General features: G+C 40.8%; 2 protein-coding genes across 2 annotated transcripts in view; one reads left to right on the top strand and one right to left on the bottom strand.

Moving 5' to 3' along the window:
• LOC308413683 (NACHT, LRR and PYD domains-containing protein 4A-like) overlaps nt 1-17,076 on the bottom strand; it is a gene marked incomplete at both ends in the record, with an annotated part of 667,338 nt that overhangs the window by 265,486 nt on the left and 384,776 nt on the right. The gene's annotated exons all lie outside the window — the stretch shown is intronic.
• On the top strand, nt 5,612-9,123 carry LOC308414023 (zinc finger and SCAN domain containing protein 4C-like; the record flags this gene model as incomplete). Its single annotated transcript, XM_080909187.1, has 3 exons — nt 5,612-6,007; nt 7,842-8,001; nt 8,081-9,123. 3 exons carry the CDS (start codon nt 5,612-5,614, stop codon nt 9,121-9,123), a joined length of 1,599 nt encoding a protein of 532 aa, XP_080765313.1.

The following is a 17,076-nucleotide window of genomic DNA, read 5'->3' as shown; positions in this document are numbered from 1 at the left end:
TTCATACTCAGGAGCATAAAGTAGGAAAGCCTATCTATTCTCCAGCCTTACCGCTTTTGTCAGTGAATTTCAAGGATGTTTTCAGGAAGCCATGGGAGGTGGTAGATACTCTGCTCTGATTCATCTGAAGTTCTATCTGAAATGGCTTTTCTTAGAGTGCCTGTCTTAACGGAGTTGGTTACAGATGTTAATTAATATCAGAATGATTGAAGCAGATCTCCTGTGAATAGGTAGGGAAGCTCAAATTTTTAAGCCCAGGACAACCCCATAGTTTAGGAGGATCAAGATCAGCTGGCCTTACAAGGACAGATAATGCCTAACTAGAGCAGCAAATGCAAGCAAGCACATAAAACAGAGGAAAAACACCTTTTTCTGCTAATTGAATCAGAGATGAAGACCAAACTCAGCCTCGTCTCTGTATCTCTAATGCTTGATTGCTTGATGCTTCCCTAGTAGGAAAACACCTCCTGAGCAAGCACTGAAATTCACTGTAGTGAATGGAGACAGTGCCACAGTGAAAAGGAATGCATGGTTAACATTTATCTCCCACAATTTTTGATACGTATTCTCCCAAATGTTCTTTCAAACTTTGTTAAAATTCCCTGGTTTCTAGAGAGCTGTATATCATAATTACTTCAGTGATCATAGTCAAACCTTTGGCAGTGGAATCAGACAGAGGTCAGGAGGCAACCAGGATGTGTCAGTAGCACTATACAGAACAGATGGAGGCTGAAGAAAGCTCATCTCTAGCACAGAAGAGCATGTATTTCATTTTGGGAAAACAGAATATTTGATGGACAACAAATGAGGATTGTAGTATGGTAAAATCAGGGTAGATGTTGTTGTCTCTTTTTGTCTCTTCTGTGCGTGGATGTGTGTGTGTGTGTGTGTGTGTGTGTGTGTGTGTGTGTGTGTATGTTAGTTTGTGGTATTAGACAGGGTTCTCTAGAGTCACTGAACTTATGGAATGTCTCTATATATTACGGGAATTTATTGTAGCAGTCTACAGTACAACAAACCCAACAATGGGCAGCTGTGAATGGGAAGTTCAAGAACACATGAGTGGCTCAGGCCCACATGGAGAGTTAATTTACCTGCTCCTCTGTACTTCCATAAGACTTAGGTTCCAATGGATGTGCTGGCGAGTAAGTGCAAGCAGGTTCAGACAAGTGAGTCCTCCTTCTTCCAATGTCCTTATGCAGGCCTCAGGCAGAAGGGTAATCTGAGATGCCTCAGACTAAAGGAATGTGCTTCCAAGCCTGGATCTAAAACTTCCTTTGTTTCAGGATGACCTTGAACTCAGATCTACCTGCCTCAGTCGCCTGGGTTTAAAGGTGTGTACTACCTTGGCTGAGTCTAAGCTTTCAAGGCCATTATGCCTCAAGATCTCCACACCAGGTTCCGGGTCAGAATTCTGTGTCTTCCAGCCTCACAATCTGGATCACAAGTGTGCCCTCCATTTCCGTTCTGTAGTTCATTCCAGATGAAGTCAAGTTGACAACCAGGAATAGCTATCACACTTGTTTTTGCAAATGGCCTTTTTATAACATAGTCTGTTCACAATGTCACTAATTTGGTCAGAATGAACTTGCACTACAATTGCATTGCTTCCAATGCCTCATTGCTAAGGTTCCAGACCTGCCTGTGGGTAAAGAACTGTTGAGGAATCACGCTGAACAGAACCGAACAAATGCACTATAGAAACAAAAGGATAACGCGGCATCTATAGACTACTGAGAGTGTATCAGGGGAATAGAGGCAAAAGTGTAAGACAAGAGTGGAAAATAAATCTGTTGGGAAGTGACATACTGAAACCAAATGCTATGTATCCTAATTTAAAATTGAAAATATAAAAACAAAATATGTTTTAAAAGATTGTTTTTATAGTGAATTTTACTATATATTCAAGGCAGTTCTAATAGTCAATGCAACTCAGAACATTTAACGTTGCCATGGTTTTTCTTATCTTATTTGACCTGGGGTTTGAACCCAGAGTCTCATGAATGAAAGATGAGCACTATGCCACTGACCTGCGTGAGCTCATTCTTTCTATGAAGTATATGTCTTTGTGACAAACTGCAGGAGAATGATATTTGTAATCTATATTCTGTGTAACATTCTGTTGTGCTGTCACTACGTGCATTGAAAAGTGTCATGTTTGTGTCCCTGATGTTTTCCTTGAAGATCATGGTATATATGTGCATTTGTTAAGATGTATTATTTTATGCTTTATTAATTTTGTTGCCATAACAAACATCTTTCGGGAGGAAGTTCTCATGTTGTACAAACTCTATTCATATAAAATACCTTTACATATGATAGAAGAATTGTTCTTTTATCCACCAATTCTACTTCTTATTATAAGTAAAAAAAAATACAGTGGGTTGTTCAGATGCTGCTTGTATTCTAATGCAAAATATTGGTTTCTCAGTTTGTAGTTGTCTGCAATGGTCAGATCTGAACATCTACCAAATGCTGTTATTTAAGCCTTGCTCCCAGTTCAACTGGTTGATAAAATGCTATTTGCCATGACTGGTCCATGTGAGGACTGAATGAGGAGATTGCTGATGGAGGGAGGAAAGAAGTAAGGAGACTTAAGGGGGGAGGCCACCTTGGGAAGAGGTGATTTATGAACATATGGCCCAGAGAGACAGCAAGAAATAAGGGACTTAATCATTGTGGAATAAGTTAGAATAGCTCTAAATCTGCCCTATGCAGGCTTGATGTTTGCAAATAAACTAGGTAGACTGTGTGTATTTTATATGGGCAACCTAGGGTTATAGATCCTTTACACACATACACACATAAAAAAAATGAAAACCATGTCTTCTACCTCCCTAGTGATAGGAATTCCTGATACTTGTAGCATCTTTTGTGGTTGTTATTGTTGCTATTGATTTTTGCTTTATTTTTGTGATACCTTCTGTATATGCAAGCCTGGCTATTCTTTATCTCTAATTAAAGTCCAGGCTGGCCTCACTCTGATAGAGATCCTCCTGTCTCTGTTTTCTGATCTAGGATTAAAGGTGTGGCAGGGATTAAAGGCACTAACGTCCTTGAAATACTTTAATTGTTAAATTGAATTGTGTACCTTGAAATTCACATGTAGGAAGAAAATAGTGACCCACAGTAAAATGTTTACTGTTTTAATGAAATAATACTTTCATCTGAATGTTTTTTCCTCTTAGTATTACATTAATTTATTTATATCCTAAACATAGCAATTAAAACAAATCATACATTTTAATGAGGTAAGTAAATCATTGCAAAATCTGGCTAATTTATTAGAAGAATTTTAAGTGCTTTCTTTTTCATGTGGCAAAGTTTTCTTTAAGTGGAAGGGCACCTTGATGTTTAACTATTCAAAGTTTTTGTTTTGTGATTTTAAAAGTCTTCAAACTTTAGAAGTTTTAATCACAGTTTCCAGCCTATTTGGGCATAATGGCAACTAAAAGGTTCTATGTTTTGTACTGCAGTTTAGCACAATCTTGACATATGACCTCTGTCTTTGGGAATAAAACATCAACATGTAAATTTAGGGGTCACAAGTGAACCTAAGAATTAGCATCATTGGAAAAAGCCATTCACCAAAGCAAACACCTTTAATTCCAGTACTCTGGAGCTAGAGGCAAGTGTGTGTCAAATTCATGTCAACCTGATCCACACAGTAGGACCGTTATATCTAGGCATGAATGGGAATACAATGTCTCAAGATGAAAAAAAGAAAAAACCACAAAATAGAGACAGAAAATCAAAAAGGATGGTTGAAGATGTGAGGTCACTCTGAGCTGTCAGTACAGAGGAGTTAAAAGCTGTAGGACTGTAGTGCAAGATCATTCCGAACAACTAAGTGAGACTGTGAGCAAAATAGAATGCATTTAGCCATTTGCCAAAAAAAAAAAAAAAAAAAAAAAAAAAAAAAGAGCAAATGAGAGAGAAAGAGAGAAACAATGACAACTGTATTTTACCACAAATCTTAGTTTCTCCCTAGTCTACAGTCTTCACGACATCAATGTTCTCCCAATAGGTACCACCTGCCCCTGTCTACTTCTATCTTTCCCACATTGTGCTACAGACTCCATCTGGGTTCTTCTTACCCTGTCTGATTCCATTATCAAGGATTTGACAGAGTTCCCTGAAGCATGTAGGATCCAATCTCTCAGGAAAACGGGAAATTTTAACAAGTTCTGAATGACTCCTATGTAGGAACCCAGACTCAGAAGTCACAGAAGATAAATGATAATCTTGGTATTTTTTCAGTGTGGTACTTTCTTTCACTACAGTGATTTACAACACTTGCTTAGGAGGTGATCTTCCAGGGAACCATCAATCATTGCATTAGAGATACAAAACGAGGGCCAAGTTAGGATTTCTTATGTGATTCAGTCGGCAGGAAATAAGTCCCCTAGTTTGTTTATCTGCTTCTATTTGCTGCCCTTGTTTGGTGTTATCCTTTCTCCAAGGCCAGAATGACCTTGAGTCTTTTGGGCTACCAGGCGGTGCTGGGATTCAAGACTCCTGACTCTACTTCTTGTACTTCGAGTAGTAGGGATAAAATGATTATCCTGCCCATCCAGGAACAGGAAATCTGATTGCATCACATTGTAAATCAACCAATGTCAGTTATTGACTCACTGAAGCCGGGAAGTATAAAAGGAAGCCAATTCCAACAGAGCCTCAGAAGAAGCAGGGCCAAGGCAGAGGCAAACACTGCTTCCCAGGACTTCCTGGAATAACCCTTGAAGATCACTGGAGATAGAGGTAAGTTTGAGGGATAAACTTCTTAGTGGTCTTGTGTGTGTGTGTGTGTGTGTGTGTGTGTGTGTGTGTGTGTGTGTGTGTGTGTGTGTGAGAGAGAGAGAGAGAGAGAGAGAGAGAGAGAGAAGGAGAGAGAGGAGAGAGAGAATTTGTGGGCATAGGAGACTCTTCATCACAGTTATGAGTAGATCACAGTAGTTGAGTATTGTCTTTGTGAAACTTTCCTGATTGAGTGGTTGACTCTTGTAAACTCTAAAGGAAACTCTACGTTGGTAACCATCATAGATGTTTATGGATATTTCTTTGCTTCCCCATGAGTTTAGTATTACTGGCCATTAATTTTTAAACATTTTCTTATGAAAATAGTATTCTCTGTTACTTATGAATGAGACACCAGGGTGAAACTTAAAACTGGAGAAACGGCAAATTTTTCATCATTCTAGAGGGAGGAAAAGATGGCATTGCTGTGTTTTTATGATCTTATGACAGGTCTATAGATCATTGACACATGATTTTCACAGTGTTGTGTCAAAGATTTTTTTTCTACTTCTTGTCAACTTTTTGTCCATTTCCATTTCCCTTCAAGCATGTTTGTAGAACTACAATGAAGCATTTACTGTCAGGGACCCAAAAAACCATCAGTAATGGAAATTACATTAGGTTTTTTAGTTTGTTGGTTTTAACTTTTTGTTTCTTGGTTTTTTTGTTTTGTTTTGTTTTGTTTTTGTTTTTGTTTTTTTTTTTTTTCATTTATAGTTTTACAGTACATCTACCCACTTTTGGCATTGGTTCAAAAGTCACACAACAGATACCAAATTGCCATAATTGAATCTTTCTGACCATTGTTACTACAATGGCTTCAGAGTTTAGAGAATCTTCTAAGCACAAGACACAAACAACAGACCTTCAGAAAGACAATTTAGAGTTTATTCCAACTCTTAGTTCTGCTGTGGAATGTGGAGAAGACTTTTCTACCTCACCTAGTGCTCAGATCAACTTTCCCCTAAGCAACAATGGCTGCTTAGTAAAGCAGGAGCTGCAAACACTCTGGGAGATGTTTACCTCATGGCTGCAGCCAGAAAAGCAGACCAAGGAGCAGATGATTTCTCAACTGGTCTTGAAGCAGTTTCTCATCACTGGGCACTGCAAGGACACATTCACTTTGACAGAGAAATGGGAATCCAGTGACAGGAACATGGGGAGATTCATGGAGAGTCTGACTGATGAGTGTTTGAAGCCTCCTGTCATGGTGAGTATATAGATGGCTTAGTTGGAAGAAAGGGAACATCATTTGGATTTGGGGAAAATACGAAGTTTTTTTTATTTGATTGCTTGTGTATATTGTTTTTTACAATTGAGATTTTATTCCCCAAATAAAAATATATTGCAGAATGTTTTTTCTTAAAATTCCCATGAGTACAGCAGAAAGGGGCCTACTAATTAGGTTGATGGGCATAAATACATCTAGGTTAGTTATGTGTTATCAGTGAAACTGAAGAATTGACTTGCAGAGATGTAGAGGAGATAACCTGGGTGTGAGACAGAGCTTGTTCATGGAGGTGTTTACTGTGTGTTCATGAGGACTGTACTAGATCCTGCCCCACACACTTAAAAACAAAGTTCACAGCACTCACCTGTGATCCTTGGATCTGTGTGGCAAAAACTAGGGATCAAATTGACTAGACGGTTTCCCAAATTGGCTACTACATATCATGGGATCCTCTGTCTAGAGAACTTCGGTGTCAGAGTGGTAAAGTCCTGTAACTGAGATATGGTTGGTACCTGTGACAAGAAATCACAATACCCATAAGAATTTCCTCGATAATAATGGTGCTTCAGTCCAAATATTCAAATTTGGATAGACTTAATATAGATTTAACTTCCTTAGATATTTTCTCAATGCTGTGATTTGCATGATTCTCAGCCATTGACAGAAATCATGAAGTAACTGAAAATATTCAACTACATCACATACACAATTATACATATCAATTAAAAATCCTTCCTATTATTTAAAATTTTTTAAATTTTTATTTGTTTAGTTTTTTTGGTTCATTTCTTGGTTGTTTGTTTGCTTTTATTTGTAATTTGCAACATGGTTTCCTTATGTAGTCCTCCTTGGCCTTAGAGTCAGAGGAATTACCCTCCCTCTGCTTCTCAAGTTCTAGGTTAAATGTCTGACCACCATTCCTTGCAAGTTAAGTATTATACTGCATACACCCTTTGAATTTTATTTTCAATTTAAAACTTTCTGACTGAAAGTACATACTAAGTACACTGCTCCTATTATATGCAGTCATATTCCTGAGAGAAGGCCTCGTGCTTCCTCGAGACACTTCACTTAAAAAGAGATCAGGTAAAGTTAGGCCCATCTGTAAACATGGATGGCCACTTTAAGGGAAGCTTATCAGATTGAATAAGGGGACCCCAGTGAAAAAGCTAGAGAAAGAACTGAAGTAGCTGAAAGGTTTTACAACCTCATGAGAACAGCATTATCAACCTCCAGAACTCCCAGGGACTAAAACACCAACCATTGAGCACACATGGAAGGACCCATGGTTCCAGTTGCATATGTAGCAGAGGCTAACATTGTCTGGCATCAATGGGAGAAGAGGCCTTTGGTGCAGTGAGGGCTCATATTCCCAGTGTAGGGAAAGGCCAAGGGCTGAGGTAGAGAGGGTGATTGGGAGAGGGAGCACCTTCATGAATGCAAGTGGGAAGGGATTAGGAGTGGTGGGAAAGGGGATAACATTTGAAATGGAAATATAGGGAGTATCCATTAAGATAAACCTTTAAAAAGAGAGAGGTTTATCCTTCTTCAATGTGATTACCAGTTTAAGAAAACATGGTGGGCAGAGCTCTCAGGAATATAACTTTCTCTAGAGACAGTGATTCAACATTTGAAAACACAGTATGTATATCAACTTAGAGATCAGAATTTGTGAATGGCAGAAAAAGATAATTAGGCATTAGGGCTAACCAAATGTGCTAATCCATTTCCTGTCTTCCTTTGGTAGCAGGTTGTGGGCAGGTGTCTGTAATCCACAGACTCAAGGGCAAGGCTAACCTGGTTTTGTTTACAGGTCCATGTCTGCATGCAAGGACAGGAAGCCCTCTTTTCTGAAAACATGCCATTAAAAGAAGTTATCCAGCATTTGAAACAACAGCAATCAGCAACAAGACCAACACTAGAGGAGGCAGGAGTGCCGGGACACACCACACAAGGCTTATTATTGCCCACAGGTCAGTAGGTAACCTGGACAGAAGAGTTTTGTGTGCATTCATTTTGGGTACATTTTCATAGATTGTTTTCTTTCCAAAGGACAAGAAAACAGTGAAAACAAACTCAATACTTCTTGGAATGCTACTGAAGTAAATGCTGGTGACAGCTGTCGTGGAAACGCAATGAACTCCCTTATCATCCTGGGAGAGCAGGATCCTGACCAGGAAGAGGGAGGTGATTTTTGTGAGTTCCCTCAGGGAGCCAGAGCAAGTGAAGGTAACTCCGGTCATCGTGGAGAGTTGCTGAGTGTTCATACTACTGCAGATGTCCCCATGGAGGCACAACCAATGACTTTCTCAAGGACAAACATCTCTACGGACAGGGAAGAAAGCTGTAACAGTTCCAGGAATGTTACTCAAGTAAATAGTGTTAATAATATTCCTGTGACCAAGATGGATACTCTCTTCATTAACCAAAAAATGTATCATCCTGAGCCTGAAATGGGAGAGGTTTCTCATGAGGTTCCTCAGGATTCTACAAGGACAAGTAAAGGAACCTCAACATGCCTGCAAGAGTCACCCGGGTTATCTTTTTCTAGTGATGACCCTAAGGAGGTAGCAGGCATCTTCTCCAGGCCAGAGCAGTCTACTTCTGAGCCTGTCCTTAGTCAGAATCATGAGGTGAACTTGACATGTGAAAGTCAAGAGACATTACATAGAGATCAAAAACCATACAAGTGTGACAAATGTCCTAGGAGCTTCAAATATTCCTGTAGCCTTTCATCCCACCAGAGAACTCACATGAAGAAGAAGACATTTGTTTGTTTCACCTGCCAGAAAATATTCAAAAGACGCTCTGATCTCCGAGTTCATGAGATCATACACAAACCAGAGAAGCCTTTTAAGTGCAGCACATGTGATAGGTCCTTCAGCCACAAGACCAACCTGAGGGCTCATGAGAGGATTCACACAGGAGAGATGCCCTTCCAATGTTCCATATGTAAACGTGAATTTCGCCAGTCATCCACGTACCACCGTCACCTGAAGAAAATCCACAACTCTGCCTCAAATGTGAACCATCCTCACCAGAGGCTGGTAGGACTTAAGCCTCAGTATGTCATCTGCAAACAGAGAAGAATGTAGTAACTAAATTGTACTTACCCAATAAACATGTAACGTTCAACTTGTGGATTGCCATTTTTATATGTTTTGTTTTGAGTGTGTGTGAGTGTGTGTGTGTGTGTGTGTGTGTGTGTGTGTGTGTGTGTGTGTGTGCATATGTGTGTATATATGTGTGTATTTTGGTCTTTATTTCCTAGTTTTACAGCATAAGTTGAGAGTCAAATTTTTTGAGTTATTCTTTGCTTTTGGACAGCACCTTTCTTTCTTTCTTTTTTTTTTTTTTTTTTTTTTTGCCTATTTTATTTATTTTTACTGAATATTTTCTTTACTTACATGTCAAATGTTATCCTCTTTCCCAGTTTCCCCTCCAGAAAGCCCCTATTCAATCCCCTCCCCTGCTTCTTTGAGGGTGCTCCCTCACACACCCACCCACTCCTGCCTCCCTGCCTTGGCATTCCTCTACACTGGGGCATCAAGCTTTCATAGAGTCAAGGCCCTCTCCTCCTATTCATGGCCAATAGGGCTATTCTGTGATACACACACGGCTGGAGCCTTGAGTTGCTCCAGGTGTACTCTTTGGTGGGTGGTTTAGTCCTGGGAGCTCCAGTGTGTCTGATTGGTTGGTTGTTGTTCTTCTTATTCGGTTCAAACCCCTTCAGCTCCTTCAGTTCCTTCTTAACTCCTCCATTTGGGACCCAGTGCTCAGTCCAATCAGTCCAGTGGTTGGCTGCTACCCTCTGTATTTGTCAGGCTCTGGCAAAGCCTCTCAGGAGACACCAATATCAGGTTCCTGTTAGCAAGCACTTCTTGGTACCCAACAAGTGTCTGGGTTTGGTGTCTGTATATTGTATGGAACCCCAGGTGGGGCAGTGTCTGGATAGTCTTTTCTTCATTCTCTGCTCCACACTTAGTCCCTGTATTTCTTTCAGATAGGAAAAATTCCGGTTAAAATTTTGGAGAAGAGTGGCTCTAGCTTCCAAGTGAGGGCCTTGCCTAAACTCTGGATATGGTCTCTGGGCATTTCAGCGAATCGCACCCCCATTGGGGTGCCTCTTGATTTCCTGGCATCTGCAACATTCTGGTGGCTACCCCAAGTTCAGCATCCCACATTGCTACACACTTCAGTTCAAATTACTTACCCTTTGTATATCATCCCTGTCTCCTCCCAAATGGGAACCTGTCCCTCCCTGCCTCTCTTTCTTCCACGTACCTCCCACCCTCTACTCTGCCTGAGTATATAGCTTTATATAGATTTAATTTCATTTTTCTACATACATACAGCCAGTTAGACCAGCACCACTTATTAAAGATGCTTTCTTTTTTAAATTGTATATTTTTGGCTTCTTTGTCAAAGATCAAGTGTGCATAATTGTGTGTGTTTTTTTTTCTGGGTCTTTTGTTCTTTTTTATTGATCAACATGTCTATGTCTGTACCAAAACCATGCAGCTTTTATCACTTTTGCCCTGTAGTACAGCTTGAAGTCAGGGATGGTGTGTCCCCCAGTCATTCTTTTATTGTTATGAATTGTTTTTGCTAATCTGGGCATTTACCTAATTCAGGTGAATTTGATAGTTGCTCTCTCCATGTCTTTGAAGAATTGTGTTGAGATTTTGATGGGGCTTGCATTGAATCAGTAGATTGCCTTTGAAAAGGTTGCATCCTAAGGTTAGGGTTTAAGCTCTGTACAGGTAATCCTCAGAGGCAGAAATCAGCTGAAAATGGTACGATATCCAGATATCATAGAGCATCTCTGCAATCCTTACATCTGACGTCTGTAGGCAGGAAATTAGAACTTCAATCATTTTGTAGTACCAGTGAAAGAGTCAAAATTTCAAGTTAGCCCCCACTAACCCTGCCTTGAGGACAAGTATGTCTCAAGGCCGAGAACAAAAACTGCAGACCACCTGGTCTTGATAAGGTCTGATTCTGCAGTCCAGAGAAAATCTAGTAGGAAGGTCAGTGTGCCCCAAAACAGAGTGGTCTGGAGTTGAATCATATCCAAAAGCAGAGTGTACCAATTTGAAGAAACCAATAAAATTGTTATGTGCCTGTTGCTAACTGCCTATGTAATTTTCCCTATAAATATGTCCCCCTAATTGAGTTCAGGGTCAACTCCTCTATCTCCTGCGTGAGATATGTTGGGTTCGAGTTCTCCCGGAACTAGAGTGAGGGGCTTCCCCAATTCAGGGGGCCAGAAGTTTTCAATGCCATGTCACATTAGCCCACAAGATAGCTTCCCTAAGGGGAAAACAAACAAACAAACAAACAAATACAGACATCAATGCCACCAATAAAAGAGAACACAAACCAAAGCAAACCAAAACAATTCCCCCCCCCCCAAATACCTCAGGAAATGGTGTAGCAATTCTGTAATCCCAGTAGTATATAAAGACAGGCAGAAGCGGGGCAGCAGAATCTCTCTGACTCTGTGGCCAAATTCCAACAGCAGGATTCTGAACACTGGCTGGATGACACCTTCATGGAGCTGGGTATTAGATATTTACATTACATTTCATAGAACTTGCCCAGATACAATTATGGAGTAGCTACAAAAATATCTTTGTGGTTGGGAGTCACCACTGAATGAGAGGCTGCATTAAATGTGTGCAGTGATTTGAATGTTGAGTACCAGTGTTCAAGAGGTTGAGACAAAAGTATTGAAAAGTTTGGAATGTAAATAAATAAATAAAAGTAATTAACAAAAAGAATAACAGGTTTTTAGCCAGATTGCAGTGGTCTATAATTTTAATCCAAGCAGAGAAGGCAGAGGCAGGCAGATCTCTGAGGTGAAGCCAGCCTTGTTTACACAGCAAGTCCCAGGCCATGCAGAACTACACAGAGAATCCTTGTCTTACAGTGAGGGTAGAGGTTAGAATAACAGTTTTAAATACTAATACCTACTTTTATATTTTAGAATGGTCTGTGAAAGGTATTTCCCACATCTGGCTCTTTGAACGTTTTTCCATTATTATTATTTCCATAAATACCGTGATGTTACCTGAACATACGGTGAAGGGAATGATATAGATATCACAGTTGTGAGTGGGTATGACAGAGTCATTCATTCTCTACAGTTTACTCAGTTTCATAAACATGTTCATGGCTGAATTCTGCGTTCAAAGATCATTAAATTGAACTAAGGAGTGGTGACCATGGGGCAAGAACCTACACAACTAAATTTAGATCCAAGCAAGTTGGTACACACCTTTATTCCCAAAAGACGACGTCAAGCAGATCTCTGAGTTCAAGGCCAGCCTGAGAAAGAGCAAGTTTTAGGTGAAGAAAGGGTTAAATCGAGGCTTAGGACTACACACCTTGAATCCCAGCAGTCAGGCATGCAGATTTCCGAGTTCAAGGTCAATCTTCAGATCAAGATCCAAGAAAAACAAGCCCTGACAGTAAAGGAGTTGGAAAAGAAGAAGTTAGTGATGACATAATGGAACAAGGGGACCATGTCCCAGTTCCTGCAAGTAGCAGAACATGGCAGCTAGGGCCACGTGTCTCTGATTTATATTCAAGAGGAGAAAGAGACCACTGAGACAATTGATGCTGCTTAGTTGGAGCTAAGGAGTTAGTGGTGACCAGCATCAGTGAAGTAAAACCTGGGAAGTGTTTTCTGAGAGCACAATGAAGCAGTGTTCCACGGATAACCAAGGCTGTACCTCATGCTGCAGCTGTAATTGAAATGTGTACGAGTCATCCAGGTGGTACTGGATTTGAATGCATGAAGAGGTCATAAAGAACAGCTGAGGCTCGGCATCGTGAGGCCATGGTAGGTCACTGGTGAAAGTGGAGCCCTAGTTCCCGTTGATGACCCAGGACGTAAGGGATCATGTAAAGGATATGAGGCTTAGCACCATGAAGGGAGCCTATGAGAGATTGTTGGTGAAGCCCAGTTGCAGCTAAAGACCCCGATTGATTGGCGATGCCAGTACCACAGGCTGATCACCAGGAGCAGCAGCAGCAGGATCAACCTGAGCTTACAGGAGTGGATCAACCTGAGCTTACAGTGCTACAGAGAGAAAAGCTGCAGAAGTGATACCAGCCATTTGGAGGAGCCCTAAAGATCATGTGTAGATCCCGGTTTCAGAGAAGCTGGAACATTGAAGTTGCCTTTGAGAATCCAAGATTTTTGAGATGTCAGAGCTATCTCCTGAGTAATGCTGATAACATGGACTAGAACCAGCCCTGAAAGAGTAGTTTGTTGGAGTCAACATAGAGGAAATAGGAGTTGCAGACCTATAAATTGCATTGACATCAGACATGGAAATGCAGTGTTTAGTTTGCCCAGCTGACAATTTTGTCTTGATTAAGGGATTACAGTTAAATGATCGGCTAGATTTCAGAGGAGACCTTAAACTTTGAACTTTTAACATTGTTGACAATGTTGCAGACTATGGAGACATTGGAAATGGGACTAAATGTATTTTTTTTTTATTTTGCTATGGCTAGATATAGCCCCCAGAGACTTATGTATTTGAAGAAGCCTATTGGGTGACAGGGAATAGAATGTCACAGTTTGAATATGCTTGGCCCATGGAATGGCACTATTTGGCTTTGTTAGGATAGGTGCATCTGAGGCAGACTGAGGGCTTTTACATCCCCACACTCTCCTTACAGCTTTTCCCTCCCACCAAGGGTCTTACAGTTCCCCTCTTCCACTCAGGGCTTTTGTGGTCCCAAATCCTCCAAGTAGGAGTGCTTCAACCTTATCTGGGAAGGCTCTGGAATGTTGGGAAAGAAATATGACTCAGGCAAGCACCAACACATCACTTCCTGGGAATGAGTTATCTTACCTGTTTAGCCAACCAGAGCAGCACTTCACAGGGAGGGCTATCTTTTCTGGATAGCCCCTTGAATGTAGGGGAAGAAATACGACTCAGGCAAGCACCAGAACAGTACTTCCAGGGAGAGGGATCTTCTCTGGGTAGCCATCGAATGTAGGTCATAGGCCCTCAGATGCAGCCCACGCTGGCAGCAATCAAGTGATTTAAACTTTAACTAAACCCACAAATGCTTGCATACCTAATCACTATTGCTGTAGCCCACCCCTTACTAAGTATACAAAAATGTGTAAAATAAATAGCAGAGGTTGCCTCCCCTTGGGATGTAGGCCGCCCCAGTGCACTGGACTAATAAACCTCTTGCTTTTGTTTGCATTGATCTCCAATCTCTAATCTCATTCATCATGGCCTCAAATAGATAAGATGATATTTGGGTCTTGCATGTCAGTGTTGGCCTGGGTTTCAAGAACCTCAATCTAACAGCCTGGAAGTCAGTATCTGCTGCCAGCCTTCAGATAAAGATGTAGAACTCTTGGCTCTGCCTGTAGCATGCTTGCCAAGATGCTGCCATAGTGCCAACATTTTGATATTGGGCTGACCCTCTGAAACTGTAAGCCAGCCCAAAGTAAATGCTGTCTTTTATAAGCCTTGCCTTGGTCATTGTGTCTGGTCATAGCAGTAAAACCCCAAATCAGAGAGTTATTCTTCTCAGACTCTATCCTATGACCTGGCTCCAAATCAGTAGAGCCAACAGAGTAGCAGGTATTGGCAGGAGAGTTCATTTCAATAGGACCCCCCAGGTAGCATGGGTGTTTATGGGCAGAAGTCTGGAGAATTTTCCAGACCAGGGAAGAACCAGAGCTTGAGTGGCCCTATTAATAGGGTCAGGGGAAGAGCGGGATTTGCTCACGAAAGCATGAGCAGAGGGCAGCAGGAAGGAGGACACAGTAGAATGGGCAGTGCTGGAGATCAGGGTGAGTTGGCTTCAATAAGCTGGTGGACCCATGGATTAAGGACCACATCTTGATCTGTGCATTTCTATATATCCCGATAAAGACTATGTGCAAGGATTAAATGACAGTGTGACTCGGATGATCTTGTTTCCTGCTTCAAGCAGGGTGAGGTTGTCCAAGTGAACAAGAGAACTGGACAACACATTATCCATATATACCTAGAACAGGAGATAGAAAAGCCTAAAAGTAATGCCATAATGTCCTACAAAATCCACAAACTGTCAATTGTTCTATGGAATGGTTTGATGAAAGAGATTCTCAAGGAGGCAAGTTTAAAGTTTCTGTTGCCTGAAAAAAAGCTTCCCATGAACAGCATGTAGGGTGGCAGGCAACCACAGGAGGGCAGAGGAATGCTGCCACTCCAAACAAGTCCCTTTGGCCCAGGAGGTCCCAGAGCAACCATGGGTTGTTTGATAGACCACAGAGGAGGCAGCTGAAGCTTCCCTCTGAGGAAGGCTCCTGAGGCTGGAGAAGAAATCCCTCTTAAAGAGAAAATGTCCAGCACCCAGCACTGGCAGTGTCCCAGTCTGGGCTGTGGAAATCTAACTTTGCCTGGAGAACAGAATGCATGGTCTCAGCATGGACAAAGTTAGCTTTGCTAGAGGAAGACAAAGTGGTCCTCACGGGCCTCCTGGACTTTTATTGGAACAGATGGAAGGAGGAGGTAGACATGAAAGATCATGGAACATGGATAAGGCATACACCATCAAGAATGCAGAGACTGGCTCTACTAGAGACCTGAAAACTGCATTGATGACCAGATTTAGTTTTTTAAAACAGAAAGTGTGTTAACTTCATAGTTCCATATTTATAATGTTGGTGACAATATAGTGCTTATTCCTTGCCTGTACTTTAGTATTTTCCCTATTTGTGAAGAAACATTAAAACAAGTTCAATAGTTAAAAAAACAAAACAAAACAAACAAAAAAAAAAAAAACAAAAAAACAAAAAACCAAAAAAACACAACCATATGCATTTTTAATTGTTACAGTGGTAGTTTTGCTACTGATTAGTATCTTAGTCCCTAAGACTGTCAAAAATCTATGTATTCAATTACTCATGAACCATGTATTGAGAATTATCACTATAGAGAAAATCCAAAATCCAGCCAGAAAAATACTATGTACCCCAATAACATATGCTACCAACGTGTCAATGGTAGTGTGTTACTAAAATGAACATTGGTGAAGTTCATAGTGTAAAACTCGGGGCAACTGTATTCCTCCAACATCCTGAATGCACTCAGGTGCTAAAAAATGTACCCAGCTGTGCTGAATTGTCTGGGCCAATGTGAATTTGATTTTTCAAGTCTCTTCTCCAAAGTTTGTGGTATCTTCAGCAAGAAGGACTTATTATAACATTCTGGTTGGTGATCGGGATCAATAAGAGTTGTGGGTATTATTTTGGGTGCTTCAAGATACTCATGACAAATATTCAAGGGGAGGCATCCCACATATGACTTTAGTCAGGGGCCCCTGGTTTCTGAGAGGAACGGAATACTCTGCTAATGATAAGCCGAAAAGACACTCACACAGACAAGCATCCAGAGTCGTTCCATTCGGATTTTCAATCATCCTGAGTTTTATTCCCTCCTGTCCACCCTCATCTATTTTCCCGGTTTATATAAGACAAATAGTTTTCTGAAATTATTAAAATATACCATGAGAATAAATATTTGAATCTGCATATACCTATCTATATACATATTCATATATGTATCTATGTATGTATACATTACTTATGTGTATTTGTATACACAGGTATCATTGTTGATTGTGTTAGAATTTTAAATTAATATTGTTAGATATATTTATCTCCTCATAATAAATTACTTATTTTACCTTAGACAAATGAGTCATTTTGACCTAAGAATATATACTTTCCTTAAAAAGTTGACTTTAACATTTTTTTACTTTTATGTTTTATTATTTCTACAGTCCAGTCATTGCCCTCCTCCTAGTCTGGCCTCCCACAGTTTCTCACCCATTCCTTCTCCCCTGTCTCCAAGAAGGTGGTACCACTACCCCCTGCCAGGCCTCCTAATTTCCTGGGGCCTCAAGTCTCTCAGTGGTTAGGCTCCCATTCTTCCACTGAGACCAAACCATGCAGTCCTCGGCGGTGTACATGTCTAAGGCCACACAGAGCTCAAGGACGCTGCCTGGTTGGTGGGTTCATG

This window comes from Micromys minutus (genome assembly GCF_963924665.1).
Source record: "Micromys minutus genome assembly, chromosome: 32".
Classification (NCBI taxonomy): domain Eukaryota; kingdom Metazoa; phylum Chordata; class Mammalia; order Rodentia; family Muridae; genus Micromys; species Micromys minutus.
The sequence above is the reverse complement of the archived record's forward strand: the minus strand, read 5'-3'. Positions and strand labels throughout refer to the sequence as shown.